The 21,968-nt window shown below is 42.4% G+C and overlaps 1 protein-coding gene across 7 annotated transcripts in view; it reads right to left on the bottom strand.

Annotated features, from left to right (window-relative positions):
* Positions 1-20,902, bottom strand: part of tbc1d16 (TBC1 domain family, member 16) — a 29,085-nt gene extending 8,183 nt beyond the window's left edge. Inside the window, exons 1-10 of one of the 7 annotated variants that reach the window (XM_020051148.2) lie at positions 20,789-20,902; positions 13,831-14,058; positions 10,997-11,159; positions 9,816-10,118; positions 5,969-6,163; positions 4,509-4,656; positions 3,333-3,395; positions 2,787-2,951; positions 2,476-2,624; positions 587-721 (exon numbers count right to left, since the gene is read on the bottom strand). In XM_020051148.2, the coding sequence (XP_019906707.2) occupies positions 587-721; positions 2,476-2,624; positions 2,787-2,951; positions 3,333-3,395; positions 4,509-4,656; positions 5,969-6,163; positions 9,816-10,118; positions 10,997-11,159; positions 13,831-14,005 (1,496 nt within the window). In that variant the 5' untranslated portion in view covers positions 14,006-14,058; positions 20,789-20,902. Of the gene's footprint in view, positions 1-586; positions 722-2,475; positions 2,625-2,786; positions 2,952-3,319; positions 3,396-3,988; positions 4,046-4,508; positions 4,657-5,968; positions 6,164-9,815; positions 10,119-10,996; positions 11,160-12,777; positions 12,884-13,830; positions 14,059-14,132; positions 14,225-20,788 lie in introns of those variants that run through there. The other 6 variants (XM_020051149.2, XM_020051150.2, XM_010874262.3 and 3 more) reach the window with 6 other exon arrangements.
* Between the last annotated feature and the right edge of the window lie 1,066 nt (positions 20,903-21,968).

Genomic DNA, 21,968 nt, shown 5'->3' with positions numbered 1-21,968 from the left:
TGTTGTTAAATGGAAATGCAGAATGCTCCCTCTCTTCCTGCATACTGTAGTTATTATATGATACACCATTTTGGAGCTCTGAGTTTAAGGTCTGTACATGTTTTATTTCACAAAAAATATGAATAGCATGTTCCTGAATTGAAGGCTATATGAACTAGGTGGACACAAATATCAAAACCAGTGTTCTAGACTAACCCAACTTCCCCCAGTTACCTTGACCAATATTGAGATTCAGCCATGAGACTCACTTAATAAACTACCTGGTTTTGAAACCTTTTAACACCACATTTAGGAAGCTATTAGCAGTAAATATTCATCAGAAGGAGCGCTCTAACAGCTTAGCGAGAGTCAATAAAGCATGAAAGTTATTAGCTATATTCCCCCTGGGTTTAAGAGTGTACAATATTATCTGCTGTTCACTGGACTGTTGGATAGGAAAGATGAGGAATTGGTAATGTGAGGGAAGGTGAAGGAAATGAAAACGTGTTTAATAATAGTGAGAAAGTGAGCGATGGACAGGAGGAAGATGGAGAGCTAAGAAGCTGGTAGAAAGAGAGAGGAGGCGGACACAGCCAGCAGGCCTGACCTCATACTCTCCACGTTGGGGTTGTTCTTTCCTCTGAAAAAGTGGTTGCTGCGGTCCGTCCTCACTACGTCCTTATCCACCGTGAACTGCACCTTCCTCCAGAAGTCACTGTGCTCCTCTGGACTCATAGATAACCTAGGGGTTGGACGGGACCGACAGGGAGAAAGGGGTAAACGCGGGACAAATACTGGGGCTAAGGACTTAAGCACTAACTAAACTCGATGTCAGTCCCAACATTTTTGTAAAATCTAGATAAACAAGTCTCGTTGCCAGATTTGCCTCAGATACATACAAAACTAGAGCAGAAAGAGGCAAGGTGGCATGTGACACTTCCCCAGCAGATGATCCGTTAATGTTTGGCTCAAACAAATGTTTGGCTCATGTGCATTTTGGAGCGTTTTTATGGTTTGATGAATAACAAAAATGTATTACAGAATGTTGTGTGCCGCTATAGGTGGGATATTATGTAAATGTTGTTATTTAAATTACATTTTGTCACAGCAATTGTTTTAGTCTGAATAGGCCCTGAGATGCAGACCTATTAAAAAGATTCGGGACGTCAGGACCCCTCTGGCTGAGAACCTGATTACTGAGGACCTAAACACTCCCCTAACGAGCAGAGCAGGGATTTAATTAACACTTATTTGTTTTCCACTCGGCCGCGCCAGGAATAATAACAGCAGACCTGATGCAACTTCACGCAACTGTTTACTTTCTGGAGCTGTGTTTGTGTCTGCTGTTTCCTGGGCGTCGCCTCAACCTCTCGCTGCTGTCTCCCATTCCCTGGTTCCCTCTTATTCCCAGTTCCCCTTTACCTCCATCCCTTACTCCCCCTTCTTCCCTGTCCCTCCCTCCACCGCACTCCTTTTCTGGAAATAGTAAGTAGTTAAGTACCTGCTCCTGCTACCAGAAAACCCTTCTTTTTAGGGCACCATTCACATCAAAGATCAAGAGACATTGGACCTTGGAAAAACACATGAGCAAACTGAATCTTTCCACAACCCACTGTCCTTGATTTTTTTTGTTCAGGACAGGCTCTCAGTGTTTAACAACAAAATCGCTTCTCAAGCTTGATCATATTATTGTGTAACAAAAAAATCCTTTGCTTCCATAGAACAAATGGGGCGGGTATTGCCGTAGGAGAAAACGTATGATCGTACGTGCGCATGTTAAGTCACACAATCCAACAAATCTGCAGAGTCTTTCAGTAGAGGTTAAGCAGTGCCACCACCTATATGATACAGAGACTGCAGTCTCAAGGTTTTAATGACGAGCCACTAACCCCTGGAGGCTGTTTCAGTCAAGTGTTTTTCCAACAACCAGATCACATCACAAGAGGAACAGAGCTTGTAATTGCCTGGTTTGGATTAGGCCTTCTGATGTGTTCAAAGGCTGAATAGGTTGAACACTTGCCAATTACCATATTAATCCTGAGCACACGCGCACGTTCGGATGCACACCTGCGTACACGCGGACGCTAAAACAAACACACTTTGTGGAAGCTTACTAAAATTAAACGAGTGTTAAGGGCACGGCGCACAGGTGAACGCTGGGAAATTGTTTTACGCTGACTGGTTCCACCCGGTCCTCTCTTCAAGCGTATGTGTATCGAGTTGCACTCCTACTGACAATGTGATTTCATCAGTGTTTGCGACGTGGCCTTTCCCAGCAGGCCTATTCATTTCCACCCATGCAGTAAGTCACACAACAAGCTCTGTAACAGTGTTTATTGATTGCTCTTTTTGAACCCACAAGGGGTGTGTCTGTGTTTCTGCGCGTCACCATCGTGGTATGTAAACAACATACTCCTAGCCACATAGTATAGTCAATTTGCAAGTTCCAGTGACACTCCCGCCCACCAACACCCTCATCTCCCCCACAACTCCCACCTCCTCTGCTGGATGTCGTGGTACTCTGCGCGTTTGGCGAGCCTCCAGGCCTCCCTCTCTTGGGACGTGGAGTCGTAGCTGTAATAGAGCAGTAAGAAGGGCCACACCTCCCCCCGGATGGATGGGTCAATGCCCCCAAAGAAGATGGCCTGTGGGAGGAGGTAGAGAGGAGGATCAGCCTACCGCAGCATTGCATAATGTTAGCTACAGGAATGAGAGTTGTCCACTCAATCACGACTACGTTACAAAGGAGCTGAATCAGAGACAGACCGGAGTACATTTGACTTGTGCACAAACAGACACAGACAGACCTTGCGTAGCTTGTACTCCTCCTCAACCTGTCCGTTGTGGTTGAGGTGTCTCAGCCAGGTGGCTACGTCCAGACGGCGGTACAGACGCTCCTCTGGATGGGTCTCGGCAGAGGGCAGAGTGGGCCTCCGGATGGAAAACTGCATACACGACTTCTCGTCCACTACCTGGGAGAAGACATGGCACATTAACGGGTTCAATCAAATGTCCATGAGACGCCACACCCTGTTCCAAAGACGCTAACCAGAGAGAAAATGGGCCATTCAAAACAACCTGCAAAATTATGTAAAATGGTTTGGCCGAAATGACAACACCCTTGGTATAATTTTTTTTTCTTCTACTTTTCAACATAGAGTACCTTGCAAAAGCATTCAAACCCCTAACCAATTCTCTCATACTACTGAATTACAGAACAAATGGTATATATGAATGAAAAATGTAAAAGAATTGTTTGCGTAAGTATTCAACGCCTGCGTTGTTGATGCTCCCAGTTAACACAGATTAAATTACCCTAATGAGGACCCAATTACCTTACCATTGGCCCTCACCTGTGAACCATTAAAGATGCATTCACACATCACTGTTGAAGGATCATTGTTCAGGATTTGAATCTGAAGGAAAAAGGAAGACCAAAGAGCACTATTCAGAGGTTAGAGTAAAGTAACGTATATGCATATATTAGGAAAGGGGTACAGCATAAGTGTTTAAATATCTCAGCTGAATAATCAGGAATCTGCACCACAGCGCCAGGGGCATTGCTAAGATAAGGCTGCCCCTTAAAATTCAGCACTCCAACAAAAAGGAAAGGTGTTAGAGACGTCATAATGAGGCTAACCATCACTTTGTAGAAGCTACAGAGTTCAGCGATTAGTAGTGGAGTAATACTGCACCAATGAATCATATCATGAGCTCTAATGGAAAACTGGCCTGTATTGGGAGGTTGCAAGAAGGAATCTGAAAGCATGAGAGTAACCCAGCTGTGAAAGCTTTACGCGGTCAGATGAGACCAAGATTTGTGGCCAAACCTCAAACCACTATGCATGGTGCAGACCAAATACACACCATCCCTGTGGTGACAAATGGTGGTGACAGCATGTGGGGATGTTTTTTATGAGCAGGAACTCTGCATTTTGTAAAAAATTAAGGAAAAATTGTTGGAGCACAATACAAGAATACCTCAAGAGAATCTTGGGAAGGCATTTACCTTCCAGCAGGACAATGATTCCCGGCCCAGCCAAGGCAACATTGGAATGGCTTAAAAAGGTTGGTGTCTTACAGCAGCCCAGTATAAGTCCTGATATCAATCCCATAGAAAATATGTGGTACTATTTGAAAAGTCCACATTGTCCAACCAACCTAAACAACATGGAGAAAATATGCTAAGAAGACCAGTAAAACTGTAAGCAAAGCTGGTAGATACAGAAATGTAAATATTTAAAGCTATTAAAGGAGGATCTACCAAATACTTTGGCTGTTAAATATGCAAGCAACATACAACACAGTATTTCAGTTTATTTTTCTTAAAGATATTTCAGAAAATAAAACCTGTGTCACCATCCAATAATAGATTTAGTGTCAGCGTAGAAAAAAATATCAAACAAAACTAAATTCTAATGTGAAATTCAGTAATATGAGTGAATTTGTAAAGGGTTTAAATACTTTTGCAAGGTACTATAACTTCAAAGTAGCTCTATGTCAGTGCTCCTACTGCGCTAACAGGTCACCTGGTCTTTGAGCTGGGTCTCTCTGCAGCATTTCCACTGTTGGAAGACCTCTGCCAACTTGTCAAGGCCCGCATGGTGGAAGTGGAGAATCTTGTACTGGCTCTCCCTGCTGGCGATCACCAGCTGCCCACTGGTGCATGCCTCATCACTGAAACCAGAACACATCAAAAGGTCAAATATTTTTCATTCCCATCTCACTTCCTGCTTAGACACAACAATGCCTTCAGAAGGAATTCACCCCCTTTCACTCGCTCCGACATTTTGTTGATTATATCAATTCACACACGATACCCCATAACAAAGCAAAAACACCTCTTTCAAAATGTGTGCCAATTAATTGAAAATGAAAACAAATGTCATGTGCATAAGTATTCAGACCCTTCACTCCAAACTGAACTCAGATAATTTGTGTCCTCTGATCATCCTTGACATGCCCATAGAACTTGTTTGGAGTCCACCTGTGGCAAATTCGATTGATTGGACATGATTTAGAAAGGAACACACCTGTGAAGTACAAGGACATCAACGCAGTCCTCAAATATAGAACTGTGTCAAGGCATAGATCTGGGAAATGTTATAAAAAGTGTTATAAAAATTGCTTGAACATTGACATATTCCTGGAGCACAGGGGGCTACATCGCTGTGAAATGGAAGAAGTTTGGAACCACCAATGAGGTGGTTAAGGGTTAACTCTAACCCAATGAGGTGACCAAGAACCCATTGCCACTGACTGGAGTGTTTTGAGACTGTAAAAGTCCTTAAGCGGCCCAGCCTTAAGCCATGTTGAATAACTGAAGTTCACAGACGCTCCCTATTCATTCAGACTGAAATTTAGAGGATCTACAAGGAATAATGGAAGAAACTGCCCAAATCCAGGTGTGCAACGCTGGTAAAGGCATATCGACGAAGACTCGAACCTGTGATCGCTGCCAAAGGCATTTCTACAAAGTACTGAATAAAGGGTCTGAATACTAATGTACATTAGGTATCAGTTTTTTGGATTTTCAATTAATCTGCACACATTTCTAGAAAAATGTTTTCTTTGAAATTATTCTGTAGTTTGTAAATGTAATCATTTATAAACTAAGTCTGTAAGACAACAAAATGAGGAAAACGTAAAGAGGTCTGAATGCTTTCCAAAGACACCGTACTAGTTACTTTTCTTTACTACCTCAGCTGGGAGAACATGGACTTTGTAACACCAGGATTGATTTCTAGATGCGTTCCTGAGGTCATAAAGTAGATGGGCTAGCAGGTTCTAACACGCTAATGTGGCATACACGTTTGAATTAGTTAATGGAGGGACAAACAGATTACTTTTAATAAAGATTATTTTTAATTGAAACTGGACAGCCAGCCTTAACTAACGTTCAACTTCTACAGAGTTCTTTGGATCAACTCATTCATCAGCCAAAACAAAGTACCCAGTCACCAACACTCCTATGTGACACCCAGCTGACCTGAAGAAGAGGCGGAGAGACCTCATGTGCCCCAGGTCAACCCGGAACACTCCACCTAGCTGCTCCAGCGCCAGCACTTTCTGCTGCTCCTCCCACCGCTTGCCCTGTGATTGGCTGTTGCTCTCCAAGGGTGTGTGGCTGTCCAGACTGGAGGCAGAGCTAGCGGAATGGGTCATGGACTCGTCGCACAGCTCCCTGACAAAACCACAGGAGAGGAGTTTGACTTGACGCTCCAGGTAGATGTTGTTCTTAGGCAAAGTTTAAAGATCAGATGACCTTATATGAATCCCCTTTTTCTGCATTGCATATTAATGTCAGTGTAACAACAAATAAATACAGACGACACTAACAGGGCCCACAGCGGGACTAGTGCTAAATGCAATGTGTGTCTTTCCTCAATATTATCATATCCTAGGGTTGTGCTGGCTTAAGACCAGAGGACATGGAATGGTAGGAATGCACAGAGGTTACTGTGCTCACGCATGCACATTCTGTACACACAACAGTAACACCGCACACGCCCACAAATCCCAGCGTCCGCTGTCCACTTTCCCCTGTCATTCCCCCATGACCAGTGTGTTTTTCCCGGCACTGAAACCCGAGCCTGGGGTTCCTCTACTGCAGGAACACACACATATAAAACAACTGGGTAAGTGTGTGTGTGTGTGTGTGTGTGGGGGGGGGGGGGGGTAAATTCACCAGAGCTAACAACCAAAACATACCCAGAGACATGTCTCGGAGCCTGACAGCCAGCCCTGAGAAGCACAGACTGTGACGTATTCACTGCAAATGGGGCTTACTTAGCCCATATGGAAAGCGTTTAATACCTATTCCTTCCTCAATGAATCTGCACAGAATCACACCGAATCTATAAAACATACAAAAAGCCTAAAGATCGAATGACAAGAGGTAGCCACGTCACCAATTCAATGACCTCGGTTTGATCATGTCCCAAGTTGTCTCACGTGAGAATATAACAAGTGGGATCGATGGACATGGCAAGACCTCATTGGTCAGATTTACTGCCGTCTGGATTATGGATCACATAACTCACCTCACAACACAGATCCCTGTACTGAAACAATGCAGCAAAGTGGAGGAGTGGAGTCTATATGGCTTAAGGTAAACCTACTGTAGGTTGTAGATAAACTGACTGCAGGGAGACGAAGCATGAAGATGTTCAGTCTCGCATTTAACGGTTTGCTCAAACAACACCTGACCAAGTTTGTTAGCCTGTAAAAATAAAATAAAGGAACATGTAGTCTTCAATAGCTGCTTACTACTGTAACACTCACAACACTGTACAAACAAGCTAACAGACTGTATGGGCTTTTAAATAAATAAGCCACTTTAACAGTAGGTGTTAAACAAACAAACTGTTAAGTATTGTTTACTTAACAGTTAACAATACTTAACTGTTAAGTACAAAGTACAGCAGGTTTAACTGCCATCAAGCCCATGAATGCATCTCAATTTGCGAAATGTTCACTTTACACTAATAGCCAACACTTCTCTTCTGTGACTCTACTAAAGCTCACGTATCCAATCTATAAAACAAGTCAACTGCAAGTTTGGATGGCATGTCCCTTGTCAGGATAAATCCAGGTTGGTGTGAGACCTAGTGGTGCTCTGTTCTTTACCTATTATACTGTACATAATATTGTACCCTGGGGAAAGAGGTCTAGCATCACCCTGAGATCCAGAGATCAACCCCCACAGAGACCACTGGTCCCTTAGCTGGGAGGGGGGGGGGTCAGAAAGTAGGATAGGCAAATAGAGGTGAAGTCACCCTTATCACAAACCACTGGTACCTATAAAGTCTCAACTGGGTTGCGAAAGGAAGAGAAAAATGTACGCAATCCACAAGCGCACGCACACACACAGACACACACACACACACACACACACACACACACAGATACTCACAGAAACACACACTTATACTACAGTCAATCCTCTTTCTGCCTCTCCCAACACAGACTGTTTCACTCTGCTTGATACTAAGTGATGTTTCCAGTCCAAATATCTGTCTCGGTGTCCAGCTGAGCGCTGTGCTCTGCTGTTCCAGAGGGTTTGGCTGCTGGACTGGCCCACTCTACTTCCATCTAATCCACCCATCTGACACTCATCTGAGCGCAACAAACCCTGGAGCAGGCAGGAATCAAAGCGCTTAAAACAGACCAACAGAGGAACCAAGCAGGAAGGCAGGAGACAGAGAGCGTGTGGGTAAAGGAAGCAAGAAATGGAGAGATGGGGTTAAAGAAAAGCACTAGCCAAAGAAAAAGGGGAGTGAAGAAAAGGTTAGAGACATTGCCAAAGTCACACACTTTCACATAGGGTTTAACGGACAGACATACGCGCACACTACAAACTCTCCTCCTGGGTGTTTTTTCTGGCTAATACTTGTGTCCAAAATACTTCATAAGGTCAGCAAACTAACATGATGGTTTAGTCCAGAGGAAAATGTATTTTATGCTAACTAAGCTGATTCATTGTATTGCATTTCTCAAAGGACAATATGTGCATTTTGGCTCATGTTGCCAATAAAAACATGAAACAACCTTTTTATTACCTGCTTTCATAGCCCTGTCTCCACATACAGACTAAGTTACAGACATTCAGCCTTAATGCCTTTGATGTCAAAACCTCCCCCACTCAATAACAATAACGATACTCCCCTCCTCTTCTCTTTGGCTCCACCATGTGGTAGGTTTGGACAATTACAACAGCCTTTATCTGGGGAGAAGAATTAATTCTGCTTGTTGGAAGATGGGAACTGGCATCCGGAATAGTGGCTCAGTTTTACAATATTTTTTCAAGGTTATACCCATAGGGATCCAAAGACATTAATTAGTATTCTAAATCCTTATTGTATGGTTTCAACATTTAAACACAGAAAACTGTTGCTGTTCTTAGCCTTTCTATAAAAGGAGAAGAATAAAAGGGCCTGCTGTTAAGATGGACCAGAATTCTGAATTGATTCATGATCCCAACTGACAACCACAGTCTAGGTTTGGGCCTTGACTGGGCCAACAGTTGAAGAGTGGCTGGGAAGCAGAAAAGGCCCATTGCCCAAGCATTAAGGAGGCACTGTCAACAGGGATTTTGTAGTCTAATTGTGCTCTAGCCACCCCCTTAGGCAGCTCAGATGCAGCCAAAGCATACAGAGGTGGTCAGATGGTGGGGTCTGCCCTCACACATGTTGAGACAATAGGTTGGAAGAACAGAGTACAAACAAGCGGAATGCTTGGTAGGGATGCCGTGAGGACAGCTGCAGAGAGACAGAGCTGTAGATACAATACCACCAAACTGGGGAAAGGAAGAAAGGGGGATATCATTTAAAAATAATATGTGCCTGCTACCAAAATAAAGCATTAGAAATCTACATAAATACATTGTAGTTTGCATATAGTCAAGCGGTTACTCACTTTCTGCGCTACCCAAATTATTGGAAAAGCATTTCTAGTGTGCTTTTTCTCAAACATCAATATGCACCCATTCTGAAATAAACAAATATTATGAATACCATGGCAACTACCTGTCCTCCTTCCACCACTAACCTGTTAATCAACAAGCTACCACACAAAGATAATTCACATAAAACAACACCAATTGCTATTTATGTCTACAGGTCACAAACCAATGCTTGCACACAACAGACCAGGGTAAATACTGAAATCTTTCAAAAACATTTAGTAAGTCTGGTCTTTCATATTTCTACATTGGCAACATGCAAACTCAATTACACCAAACTCCAGTCTCTGACATTATATAAGCAAATATTGGAATCCAAGTCTGAGCATTCACATAGCAGTGCCCAGTAACCACTAAGCAGTACCCAGTTTACCTGCTCTCATTGTCCAGGAACACTGAACTACTGCTCTCACAGAGTGCCTCGCTGACAGGCGACAGGCAGAAGGGCGAGGAGAAGGTGTCAGAGTCCGACCCCATGGTGCTGTCTCTGCTCACTTCATCAGCCGACAGCTCACAAGAGCCCTCGTCCCCCTCATCGCCCCCAGCCTGGGGGTGAGGGGGCTCCACGATAGCCTCCAGACCCAGGCCTTGGTCCCCTCTGTTCCCGGTTCCAATCGTCTCCTGCTCCTCTCTGTCCTCATTTTCCTCCTGGGCTGGAGGATGTCGGGACTGGAGCCTGATTGTTTGTATTGAAATATTTTTACCATTGAAGTGAATACACCCTCATCACCATAATGACATTTAAGAATTGTATTCCATTAAACACTTACATAATATACCCACAGTCACAATAATATAGCAATAAATACATCACAATATTGCCAACATTTTGAAAATAAGCACTATCTTTTGAGTAATGTACTCTATGAACGCTATGGCTCTTAACTGGAATTGATCATTTGTGCTAAATCTGCCAAAAATGTCCACTGATATGATCTAATACACATTCAGTATACTACAAAACATCATTACATACTACTAATAATAGATAATATAAAATGGTGTTTTTTTACATATGAATGATTTAGTTGTGTTATAACACATACATCAAGCCTGTAATGGTGCAGCCAACAACTAGAGGGAGCCAAAGCTGTGCTTAGTTTTTAATGACGCTGCAAATACACATTTTATTCCCCTCTAAGGTTGTTTTTCATGTGCTTCATTAAAAACAGGTGTAAACGGTCAAATGCTTACAGCCTTTTAACAAAAACGCTAATCTAAACATATAAAACAGAAAAAGAATTATAGAAGGTAGTAACAGGAGGAGTATGTGCACAGAAAGCGGGTTGTTAACAGGGAGTAACAGTGTTCAGGGTTAACAGCTGTTCAGGTTATAAACAGTAGACGTAGGTTATGAGTGTTAAGTGTGTGCGCATGTGCGCGTGCCTGTGAGGTGCAAATATATAGGTTTGTTCATGTTTTGTATGAATGAGTGTTTGCGTGGAGTGTAAGTGCAGTATCTGAGTTTGTGCATGTGGGTGAAAGATAAAGGAGAGTCTGATGTGTGTTTCACCACATACAGAGCTCTATTATGCTCCTATCTCCTCACTCTACCTGCAGTGCTTTCGTCTGCCATTCCTGCGGACAGGTGAGCTCTCTGGGGTAATGTAGCGTAGAGCCTCCTCGTCCTGCCTCTGGATCCGGGAGTTAGGCACCCATGTCAGGATCAGAGTGGTGCCAAGGTTCTCATCCTTCTCCATGTGCACACACAGGTACCCTGAAAGAGAGAACAGAGGCAAAATTAACACACATAAAAACCCACACACTGTCTGTCCAGATCATAGAATCACAGAATGGAAGAGTTATTGCACATTCGCCCCTGATATTGTGTTAAAGCAATTATTGTGTAAGTTCTCCTGTCCCCTGTTCCCTCCTTTCATCTTTCAAACTTCCTCCTGACACGCAGTGGTGCAATTCCATAACCTTCCAATTCTTCTTATGGAGCCAAGAATTCTTTGATACAATATTGAATTCATGGCTGTCTCAATGATGGCAAGTTGGCCAGGCCCTGAGGCAGCAAACCAGCCCCAAATCATAATGCCACTGCCTTTATGCTTTACAAGCTAGCATGAGGTTCTTCTGTTCAAAGGCAGTATTTTTATTTTCGCCAAACACAACACCTGACATTGTTAAGTAGTCTGAAAGACCAGATAGCTCCAGCAAGCAACTGGGGTTCTTTTGATAAGATTTACATCGATAGAAACAAAAACCTTTTAACTAGTTCGCTGACTACATAAAACTAAACATTGCAACTCCCTGCAAGATTTAGCCAGCAATCATTCAACGTTCACAGCTAATGTGACCATGACACACAAATGTCAAAACATCTAAGTGTTTATAGATGATAAGTTGAAGTATGAGTCTCTTTCAGCACATTCAGGACAACATTGCAATCAAGTTTCAGCGTTGTGACCAAAACACATTACCGCCTCCATTCATGGCCGGCTAGAGAAAACGACAGCTCATCGCTTTTGTGAGCCGAGTATACATTTGCGGCCACACAACCTTTCTAGGTCGTCTGACAGACGAATTGGACAGTTAGCTGGCTGTAGCAAACAGCTGGGGCAGTCTTCCATATATCAGCATCATGTCTTGACATTCCATTCTCAGAGCAAAGGTTGTCTTCCCTCTGGACCTCGCAACTAGGCCACGTCGGAGCGGTCTCTTTCTGATCGTTGACTAATACACCTCGACACTGATTGTGGCAAGAGAGACCTGTGGATCCCTTCATGTTACCCTGGGGTACATGGAGACTTCTACGAGCATCGTTTGGTCAGCTCTTCCAGGCTGAATTCGGTGGGACAACCCCATGTAGTCTTCCAGTTACCTGGACCTTTCTCCATTTGGTGATGATCCACTGGATAAGGGAATGAGGTACTCTATTTTACTGGCTAACACAGTGACGGCATAACTAACTTTACAGCATTAAAGCCCGACTAAAGACACAATAGTCACACAATGTCAGACCATAAAACCTTGGTGACAGAAGTGGCAAGAGAAGCACTATTACGTGGAAACATTACATAGAGCGTGTTTCAACTATAACAACTGTGCTTCATTTAAGTAAGTAAATAGTATTTTCTATACATACTATATAACGAGAAATTCTTGCTGGACCAGAGATATGCGGTAAGACACAGCGCAGCGTTTTGGCTGGCATCCGGTCCTGGGAGGCATATACACTCACTGACGATGTTGTTTACCCAGCAAATAACATGGCTCTCCGTCAAACATCTGCTGTTCCTGATGATAGTAGGATTGTTTAGTTGTCAATGTGAGATGTTTTTAGTTTCTTCCAAATAATAATAAAAAAAGAAATTGGATTCTGTTTATACATGGAATTGGACCGGAGTTCATAGGTCACCGCCCCAGTCCACAGTGAGCAAGACCTCTTCAGATCCCCGTAGCCACTGGGAGTATCTGCCTGGAAACTGTACAATGTAACCACAGGAAGGTAGGGTGTCAAGGTTTAGATTTTCACCTGTATACACAGAAAACTAACCAATTATAAAAAGCCTCTTAAATCGAAAGCAAATGTGGTTTGACATGGTAAATAACCTGAAAGAGAGAAGGTGATCTTAGATAACCACCCTATGGCTCATGAACAAACACAAAGAAATGAGGTCAGACAAGAGCCCAGAGGTGCAGGAACAATAGGAACAATGAAACAGAGTGTGAAAATAGGTATTTTGTTTAGTCATACAGTGCCATCCATAAGTATTTGACAGTAAAGAAAATGTTTCTTAAATGTGCTATATATACTCAACGAATATGAAATAATATTAGGCTATAGCATAGACTGTCACCTTCTATTTCTGGCTGTTTCAACACATAGGTGTAACTAAGAAAAACAACACTTTCAGAATTCTATCCCCCATTAAATGTGAGCATTAGTATTGGCAGAATTCAACAATAAGCAGACGTAAGAAAAATACAAATGTGGTAATTAGTCACAAATCCTTGCAGGCAGTAACAGCAGTGAGTCTACGACCCACTGACATCACCAAACGCTTGTTATTGTCCTTTCAGATGCTTTGCCAAGCCTTTACTGCAGCCATATTGAACCGTTGCTTTTATGGGGAGTTTCTTACTTCAGTCTCCTCTTCAGCAGGTGAAATTAATGTTCAGTAGGATTTAAATCAGTCTAAACCTTTCCACTCCATGGTGGGTTGTCAGTGTGCTTTGTCTCATTGTCCTGCTGCACTGTGAAGCGCGGATGGAGAATGTCTCCATCATATGACACAGTCCAAACCAATGAAACAAGCACCTAAATCATCTTCTCCCCTCAGACTATATATTACTACAACCCACAAAACCATCTGACCTGATTCAATGCGCTAAAATGTGCAACAATGCAGAAAACCCTTTCATCTGGTACTGTACTATACCTGGGTGGTGGTCCGGCAGACCCGGCAGTGGCTCTGCAGGGTGCACACACACATTGTTCTTGGAGAAAATAATTTCTCCATCCATGCCACTCTGTGACCCCGCTGACCCCGGGTTAAAGGTCAAGAGGTCAGAGGCCTTGGAGGAGGCACGTCGCAGGAGCCGGCCAAGAGACATCTTCTCCAGCAGCAGGATTCTGCACCCATCCTCTGGAAGGAGGCAGGGAGAGTCTGGTAAAAAAAAACTGGATTTACATTACAGTGACTGTGTAAAGAAATACTTTATGGTCCTCAAACAAACTTACATGGCAAACCAAACCACTTTGCCACGTCAATTTGCGGATAGTGTTTTCCTATGCCACGTCACCTATCCTGACTCTGTTACTGTACGTCTGTGAGAGCAAGTGTGTCCCACCTTGAACAAACACAAACACACACACACACACCTTATAGTCAGGTACATTTCAATCGCACCATATTCTCTAGCCCTGCTACCGGGCAGGTTAAGTCAGCTAAATCCACTTAACCTGAATTAAATTAGCAAGTTACAAGTTAAAGACCAATGACATGGGACTCCTTACCTTTCACAAACACAGCGTCATCATTCAACAGTACTGGTGGAGAACAAAAACACAACTCTAATTATTGTTGGCTATAAAATATGATTAAAATATAGATGAAATCACATATGTAGTATAACTGCGGTCATAATGTAACATCTGTTGTCAGCCCCTGTCATTCATTCTGGGAGAAAACCTAACCGGTTATCAGCAGTTAACATGTGTCACCATCCCTGCAAGCCCAAACTCAAGTCCCACAAACAGCACACTTCAAAGGAGCACTCGTCTCACGTTCTCTAGATGTCACCTCACCTGGTCTCAAACATATTACCAGCAATTACCTTCCCACAATAAGGTCTAGGTGTGACGTAGGCCATTTGGGAAGACACTGCTCTCTCTGTTTCATTGGCTACAATCACGTCACTCATATTCTGCCTCCTAAACCAATGACTGTTGCAAGGTGGGATTTTTTTTAAAGCTGGAAATGGAAGACCGTGAGTGGAGTGGCTCATTAAAGGCAATTTCTTAGTGGGCACTACTACTCCTATCATCAGCCAGATTTATAGCTTCCTGTGACCCATCAGTTACCATACCTCCCACCTTGTTGCACTACTCCATTTGGACAACTCCGACACTGCCTTGCAAATTCTGATAATGGACGTTTTCAGTTGTTACAGGTACGTCTACCTCAGGAACCATTCTGCTGCTATCCCTGCATTTCAGTTACACATGCACCTTGCACATTCAATTTGCCTTTTTGCACATTTAGAATTGCCATTGTACTTGCACTGTTACAGTTGTTACACACACACGCACACACACACACACACACACACACACACACACACAACTACCTCTGGGACCTTATTGCTGCCATCTCTGCATCCCGGTTGCACATGCTACATTACTCCTTCAATTTAACTCGATTGCACATCTAGAATGCCATTCAGAATTGCCATTTGTGGAAAAGCATTGAGTAAGAAAATTCAGAGGGATACAGTGAGCGTCAGGTTGCTTCCATCCTGAAAATTTCAAAGACGGCGGTTCATAAGAACAAGGTCAAGCAACAGACATTGGGGACAACAAAGCTACAGACTGGCAGAGGGTGAAAACGACTGTCCACTGACCGAGATGACCGTCAACTCATTGGAATGTCACTCAGCAACCGTAGGATGACATCAAGAGACCTACAAAAAGAATGGCAAACAGCAGCTGTGGTGAAGTGCACAGCGAGGACGGTTCGAAACAGGCTCCTAGGGGCAGGGCTGAAGTCATGCAAAGTTAGAAAAAAAGCCCTTCATTAATGAGAAGCAAAGACAAGCCAGGTCAGATGTTTCTTGTAAATGATAGACTGATCATATCTGAGCAAAATGATAGACTGATCATATCTTTGTCAGTGGGAAAACATACAAAATCAGCAGGGGATCAAATACTTTTTTCACTCACTGTATACATTCCACTTGTAATATACACTCACCTAAAGGATTATTAGGAACACCTGTTCAATTTCTCATTAATGCAATTATCTAATCAACCAATCACATGGTAGTTGCTTCAATGCATTTAGGGGTGTGGTCCCAGTCAAGACAATCTCCTGAACTCCAAACTGAATGTCAGAATGGGAAAGAAAGGTGATTTAAGCAATTTTGAGCATGGCATGGTTGTTGGTGCCAGACGGGCCGGTCTGAGTATTTCACAGTCTGCTCAGTTCCTGGGATTTTCACGCACAACCATTTCTAGGGTTTACAAAGAATGGTGTGAAAAGGGGAAAAACATCCAGTATGCGGCAGTCCTGTGGGCGAAAATGCCTTGTTGATGCTAGAGGTCAAAGGAGAATGGGCCGACTGATTGAAGCTGATAGAAGAGCAACTTTGACTGAAATAACCAATTGTTACAACCGAGGTATGCAGCAAAGCATTTGTGAAGCCACAACACGCACAACCTTGAGGCGGATGGGCTACAACAGCAGAAGACCCCACCGGGTACTACTCATCTCCACTACAAATAGGAAAAAGAGGCTACAATTTGCACGAGCTCACCAAAATTGGACAGTTGAAGGCTGGAAGAATGTTGCCTGGTCTGATGAGTCTCGATTTCTGTTGAGACATTCAGATGGTAGAGTCAGAATTTGGCGTAAACAGAATGAGAACATGGATCCATCATGCCTTGTTACCACTGTGCAGGCTGGTGGTGGTGGTGTAATGGTGTGGGGGATGTTTTCTTGGCATACTTTAGGCCCCTTAGTGCCAACTGGGCATCGTTTAAATGCCCCGGCCTACCTGAGCATTGTTTCTGACCATGTCCATCCCTTCATGACCACCATGTACCCATCCTCTGATGGCTACTTCCAGCAGGATAATGCACCATGTCACAAAGATCGAATAATTTAAAATTGGTTTCTTGAACATGACAATGAGTTCACTGTAATGAAATGGCCCCCAGAGTCACCAGATCTCAACCCAATAGAGCATATTTGGGATGTGGTGGAACGGGAGCTTCGTGCCCTGGATGTGCATCCCACAAATCTCCATCAACTGCAAGATGCTATCCTATCAATATGGGCCAACATTTCTAAAGAATGATTTCAGCACCTTGTTGAATCAATGCCCCATATAATTAAGGCAGTTCTGAAGGCGAAAGGGGGTCAAACACAGTATTAGTATGGTGTTCCTAAGAATCCTTTAGGTGAGAGTACATATACTTAATACTTTTTACAAGTATTTCTTTTTTCTGTCCTATTCTCTTTGCATTCTGGTTAGATGCTAAATGCATTTTGTTGTACTGTACTTGTTCAATGACAAAGTTGATCTCATATGTTTTTGCTGTAGTCAACATTTCACCTATTACTAGAATTACCAACACCTTTGCAACTGGCATCAGTGTCACTCAACGCAGACGTTCCTCAGTGAGACCCTATTCATGTTCTCTAAGTTTCTATCGCTACAATGTATGAACAAACTGACTTCAAAACACATTAACAGTTCCTAGCTACTCCTGAACATGTTGAAAGCTCCTTCCTTTACTCAGAAGCCTGAGGGATTGCCTGGGTCCCAATTGGCACTACCCATTTAGTCCAGAGCCGAAACGCCCAGGACAAAAGTAGCACGCTACAGGAGAACACTATGTTTACCTCCTCTGATTACCTCCTCCCCAATGCTAGCACTACCATTAGTGGGAAAATGCTAAACTAACCCAAGAACAGTTTCTATGAGGAATTTCACCCAGGCTTGGCCAGGGAATATGTACTGTAGCCTAGCCCCAGATCTGTTTGTGTTCTTGCCAACTCCAATAGTCATTAGACTGTTCAGATGGACAGCACAAAGGGATCTGGGACCAGGTAGATTCCCATTGTTGCAAGGAAGCTTGTTCCTCTGAGAAACTGGAGCTACATACTGCAACTGTACATAGATTAGATTTCACTGTATTAGGACATTTTTTCTTTTGTCTTTGTATTCCAGCACATTAAAATGACACAATGAATACAGTTTCAAAGCACCGACTCAGCTTTAATTTGAGGAGATTTTCATATTGAGTGAACCATTTACAAATTACAGCACATTTTGTACATAATCTCCCTCATTTCAGTAAAGGTATTTGGACAATAGTCTTCGCAGCTGCCTTTCACTAGATAGATGTGTTAGTTTGCATCATCAGTGCATGTAGAAGTTATCTGTGAAACACAGTGGATGTAGTGTTATGGCTTGGACAAGTAGATGTGTTAGTTTGCATCATCAGTGCGTGTAGAAGCGTATCTGTGAAATATGGTGGATGTAGTGTTATGGCTTGGACAAGTAGATGTGTTAGTTTGCATCATCAGTGCGTGTAGAAGCGTATCTGTGAAATATGGTGGATGTAGTGTTATGGCTTGGAGCTGGAACTGTCTCACTTGTCTTCAGTGATGATGTGACTGTTGAGAGCAATAATACGATTCATGCTGAAAGACAGACATGTCTTGACAGCTCAGATACAACCAAATGCCTCTAAACTCACTGGAAAGTGCTTCATCATCCAACAGGAAATAACTCCAAACACACTGCCATACCTAATAATGTGGAAGATTTCTGTCTGCCAATTACATCAGTGGGTCACAGTCCTCAGCTAATGATTGAATTCAAAGAATATGTAACCAAGAGTTAACCTTGACAACTTGTTACATAATGTTAACCTTTCCAAATACTTGAAATACCCCCAAATGAAGGGATTACATACAAAATGTGCAGCTCTTAAAACTTGGTTCATCCAAAATGTTAGTATATAAATTAAAACAGAGTTTGCTATCCCACTGCATCATTTCAGAATCCAAAAGTGCTAAAATACACAGCCCAAAAAAAAAGAATTGTCACTGCCAAAATACTTTGAGTCCACCGCATTTATGCAACACAATTTTACACTGCCTTCTTGCTTGTTAAATAACACTGCAATTCCCAATATAGTAACCAGACTAACACCACTCCGGCTCAAATGCCTTGAGTCACCCACAGGACATTTGCATGTTAGCTGCTAACAGCACAACAGCAATCCACTGAGACTGTTTCAAATGAGCAGTGGTATAGTGGATTCACCAGATATTCACCACACTTGGCCTTTATTTACATTCCTTCTCAACAAACACATCCAGAACACATTTTGTAATATCTAAGTGTAATAAAAAATACAATTTAATGTAAAAATTGCATACAAAATTTTACGTAAGTATTCACCACCTTGAGTCAATACAAGTTCGAAACACTTGTGTTAGCGATTACATCTGTGATTCTTGGGAAACAGAGGAGCTACAACATGCCTGTGAAATCCCTTTCTGTGAGACTCACATAATAAGGAGTGGAACGACTCCTACTGTAGTCTATGGGACATGCGACAATGGTGTGTCTGTAAAGCACATGTTTGGTCAACCTCATGAAAATGTCAACATAAATTGGTTTTGCCTGCAAAAAACACACACCGAGCCAGGTCAATTATTTAAGTCCACTCACTCATACATATTTGATCAAGAGATATATTCATGCTAAAAGAGACACTATATGTCTGAATGAGTATTTTTGTGGGACAAAGGAAGGGCTATAAACAACAATGTAAATCCACGCTATTCATTAATTAATGTAACTTATGTGCTATGTTAAGCCATATTTTAACTTCTGAACTAATTTATGCCTTCCTAAACAAACGGTGTGAACACATATGCAACAACTATATATTCTTTAGTTATTACATTTAAAACAATAGGTGAATCTACTGTAAACCAAGATTAACTCAGTACACTCACTATAGCCGGTATCCAGGTTCATAACCTGCCATCCATACAACAGATTAAATTACACTCCATAGCCAGTTTATGTTACTGGCCGCCATAACATTCAGAAAAACAAGCAGGAGGTTATTCTGGTCGGCATAATCACAGCCAGAGCCAAAGGAGGTCAGTGTGATATGATTCCATATTCAGCATGTGACTAGGAGAGCACAACCAACTTCTCTCTGTCCTCACATTCCAACAATGGGAATACTTTTTCAGAGAACCTTAAAAAAAGCTGTATAGTTTATTAATCTCCATTAGCATGTACACATCGTTTAAGCATTGTGGTTCGTTTAAGCCATGTGGTTCTTCCAATAAAAAAATAATAAGATATTGAAATAAAATGATAGAAGATGAAGTGTAGTTTATTCTGAAACGACTGGTCTCCAACAAGTCACAGCAACCAAGGATAATGTACCGGTATGTATCTGTAATGGTTGCTCATGGTCATGTGAAGAGTGATTTTGAATGGGGAATTTCCCACGCGGTAGGTTCCCTTCCACTTAATATCCCCTAATAGGTAAATGGAAAATAATTTGTAAGGTCTCTCTACTGGGCCTATGGATAGCTTAAACCAATTTACCACATAATAACAGGGGAGTATCCTTAAGAGTGTTTGTGCAGCTCCTGATGACGAGGCAGCATCAGTTATCTACACATTATCAATGACAGGCAACATGACAGGAGAGGAGGCAAAGGGGCATTACCGCTGCCGCAGCGTTATATTTCACAGGCCTGAGGCTTCTTTTTCTGCTTTTCCGACATTGCTATCGGTTGGTCAAAGCAGGATTTTCATCAATAGTAAACCACCACGAATAAATATTTTAGGTTGACATGGCAGCCCATGTCCTAAAATCTCTCGCAAGAACATTCAGCGCACACCCCAGGCAACTTGTGGAAAAACGTTTTGCAAGCATTGGTCTGAAGAAATGACCTGGCATAGGTAATGCGGGGATCGTGTGACTAGACACACTCAACCATAACCTTATCCATAATAAAATAGACAATTGATTCCGTTTCACCCATCGGTGTAGGCTACACCTGTGCGAGCAGGGAATGAATAAATGAATGCACACTCAAAAACACAAGCAATGCAGTCTCGCTTTCTCACCCTCTTGTCCCGCCTCAAACTACTGTCTTTGCCATTCATCCATTTCGTAGTGAAAAGGTTTTTTACAGCTGGTGTATCCCTGTAGTTTGCGGACCCGTCTTCGCTGTTTTATTAGAGTTCGTGTTTGTCTCCGTGCGGTCCTTCACTACAGCACACCGAGCTGCTCTCTTTCTCAAACCCAACCCCCCAAAGTCCATAGCTTCCGGTATGCTAGAGAAGGATAAAGTATGCCACTCTGAAAGCACGGCCGCCGTATTATTAGCCTATGATAAAATGAAATTTTGACAGCAAGGAGCATGTCTTATCCGGAAAACTAAACGTTCCTCATTAACACAACAATTGACATCTTAATCTCACCCTTTGATCGTGGTATGACGTTTTAGAGGTCAATGCCGAAAGCTTCAATGCAGTTGGCTGATCCCGAACTCACAAAAGCGCATCATCAGGACCAGTAAGTGCTAGTCACAGCATCATGACGTGAAATACTCTAATCTAAAGCAGAAAGTGACTGCTAGACGGAATTCTAAAATAATTCCTGTCCTTCAGATTCTGTATCCTAAATAAAGTTAGGGAGGTACACCTTAACATCATGTATAAAATTCACATCAAATGCATACATCACATTTACAGATACGGATAACGCATGCACCTTTGTAAGGCTATACCTGAAACACGTCCTGATCTTTTTTTTATGAATACGCCTTTTTGGAACGAACTGAGACGTGTACTCTAAATGCTAAAGAAATAATTTGCTACTTTTATAATAAAGACAGTATTTATTTATCCATAAATAATGTACAGAAGCTGCCCCAAGATTGAATTTCTTTCTAGATTAATTTTCCTCACTTTTTGACTGCCAACTCCCAATCACATTTTATTGAGTAAATTTAGGTAAATACGTATTTTTTGTACACACTATTCAAGATGTTTTGTAATGTGGTTTAAAGTGATTCACATTTCTTGCTAGCTGGCTAATTAAATGGCCCCTACTTAACAAGCCTCTAAGTGAGGGCAATGGTGTTAATACACCCGGTCTGTGACAACACAGTTTTGTACTTGGTTAGGCCAGGCAATTCTTAAGCACATCTAACACAAAGTTAGTCGCCTAATCTGGCCAATATAGCACATTTTGCCTATTTGTTTGACTGGCTGCACTATGTCCTGGTATCTTTCTACTTTA

The sequence above is a fragment of the Esox lucius genome, chromosome 11, assembly GCF_011004845.1.
Source record: "Esox lucius isolate fEsoLuc1 chromosome 11, fEsoLuc1.pri, whole genome shotgun sequence".
Lineage (NCBI taxonomy): Eukaryota > Metazoa > Chordata > Actinopteri > Esociformes > Esocidae > Esox > Esox lucius.
Note: the sequence above shows the minus strand (reverse complement) of the source record. Positions and strands in the feature narration are given on the sequence as shown.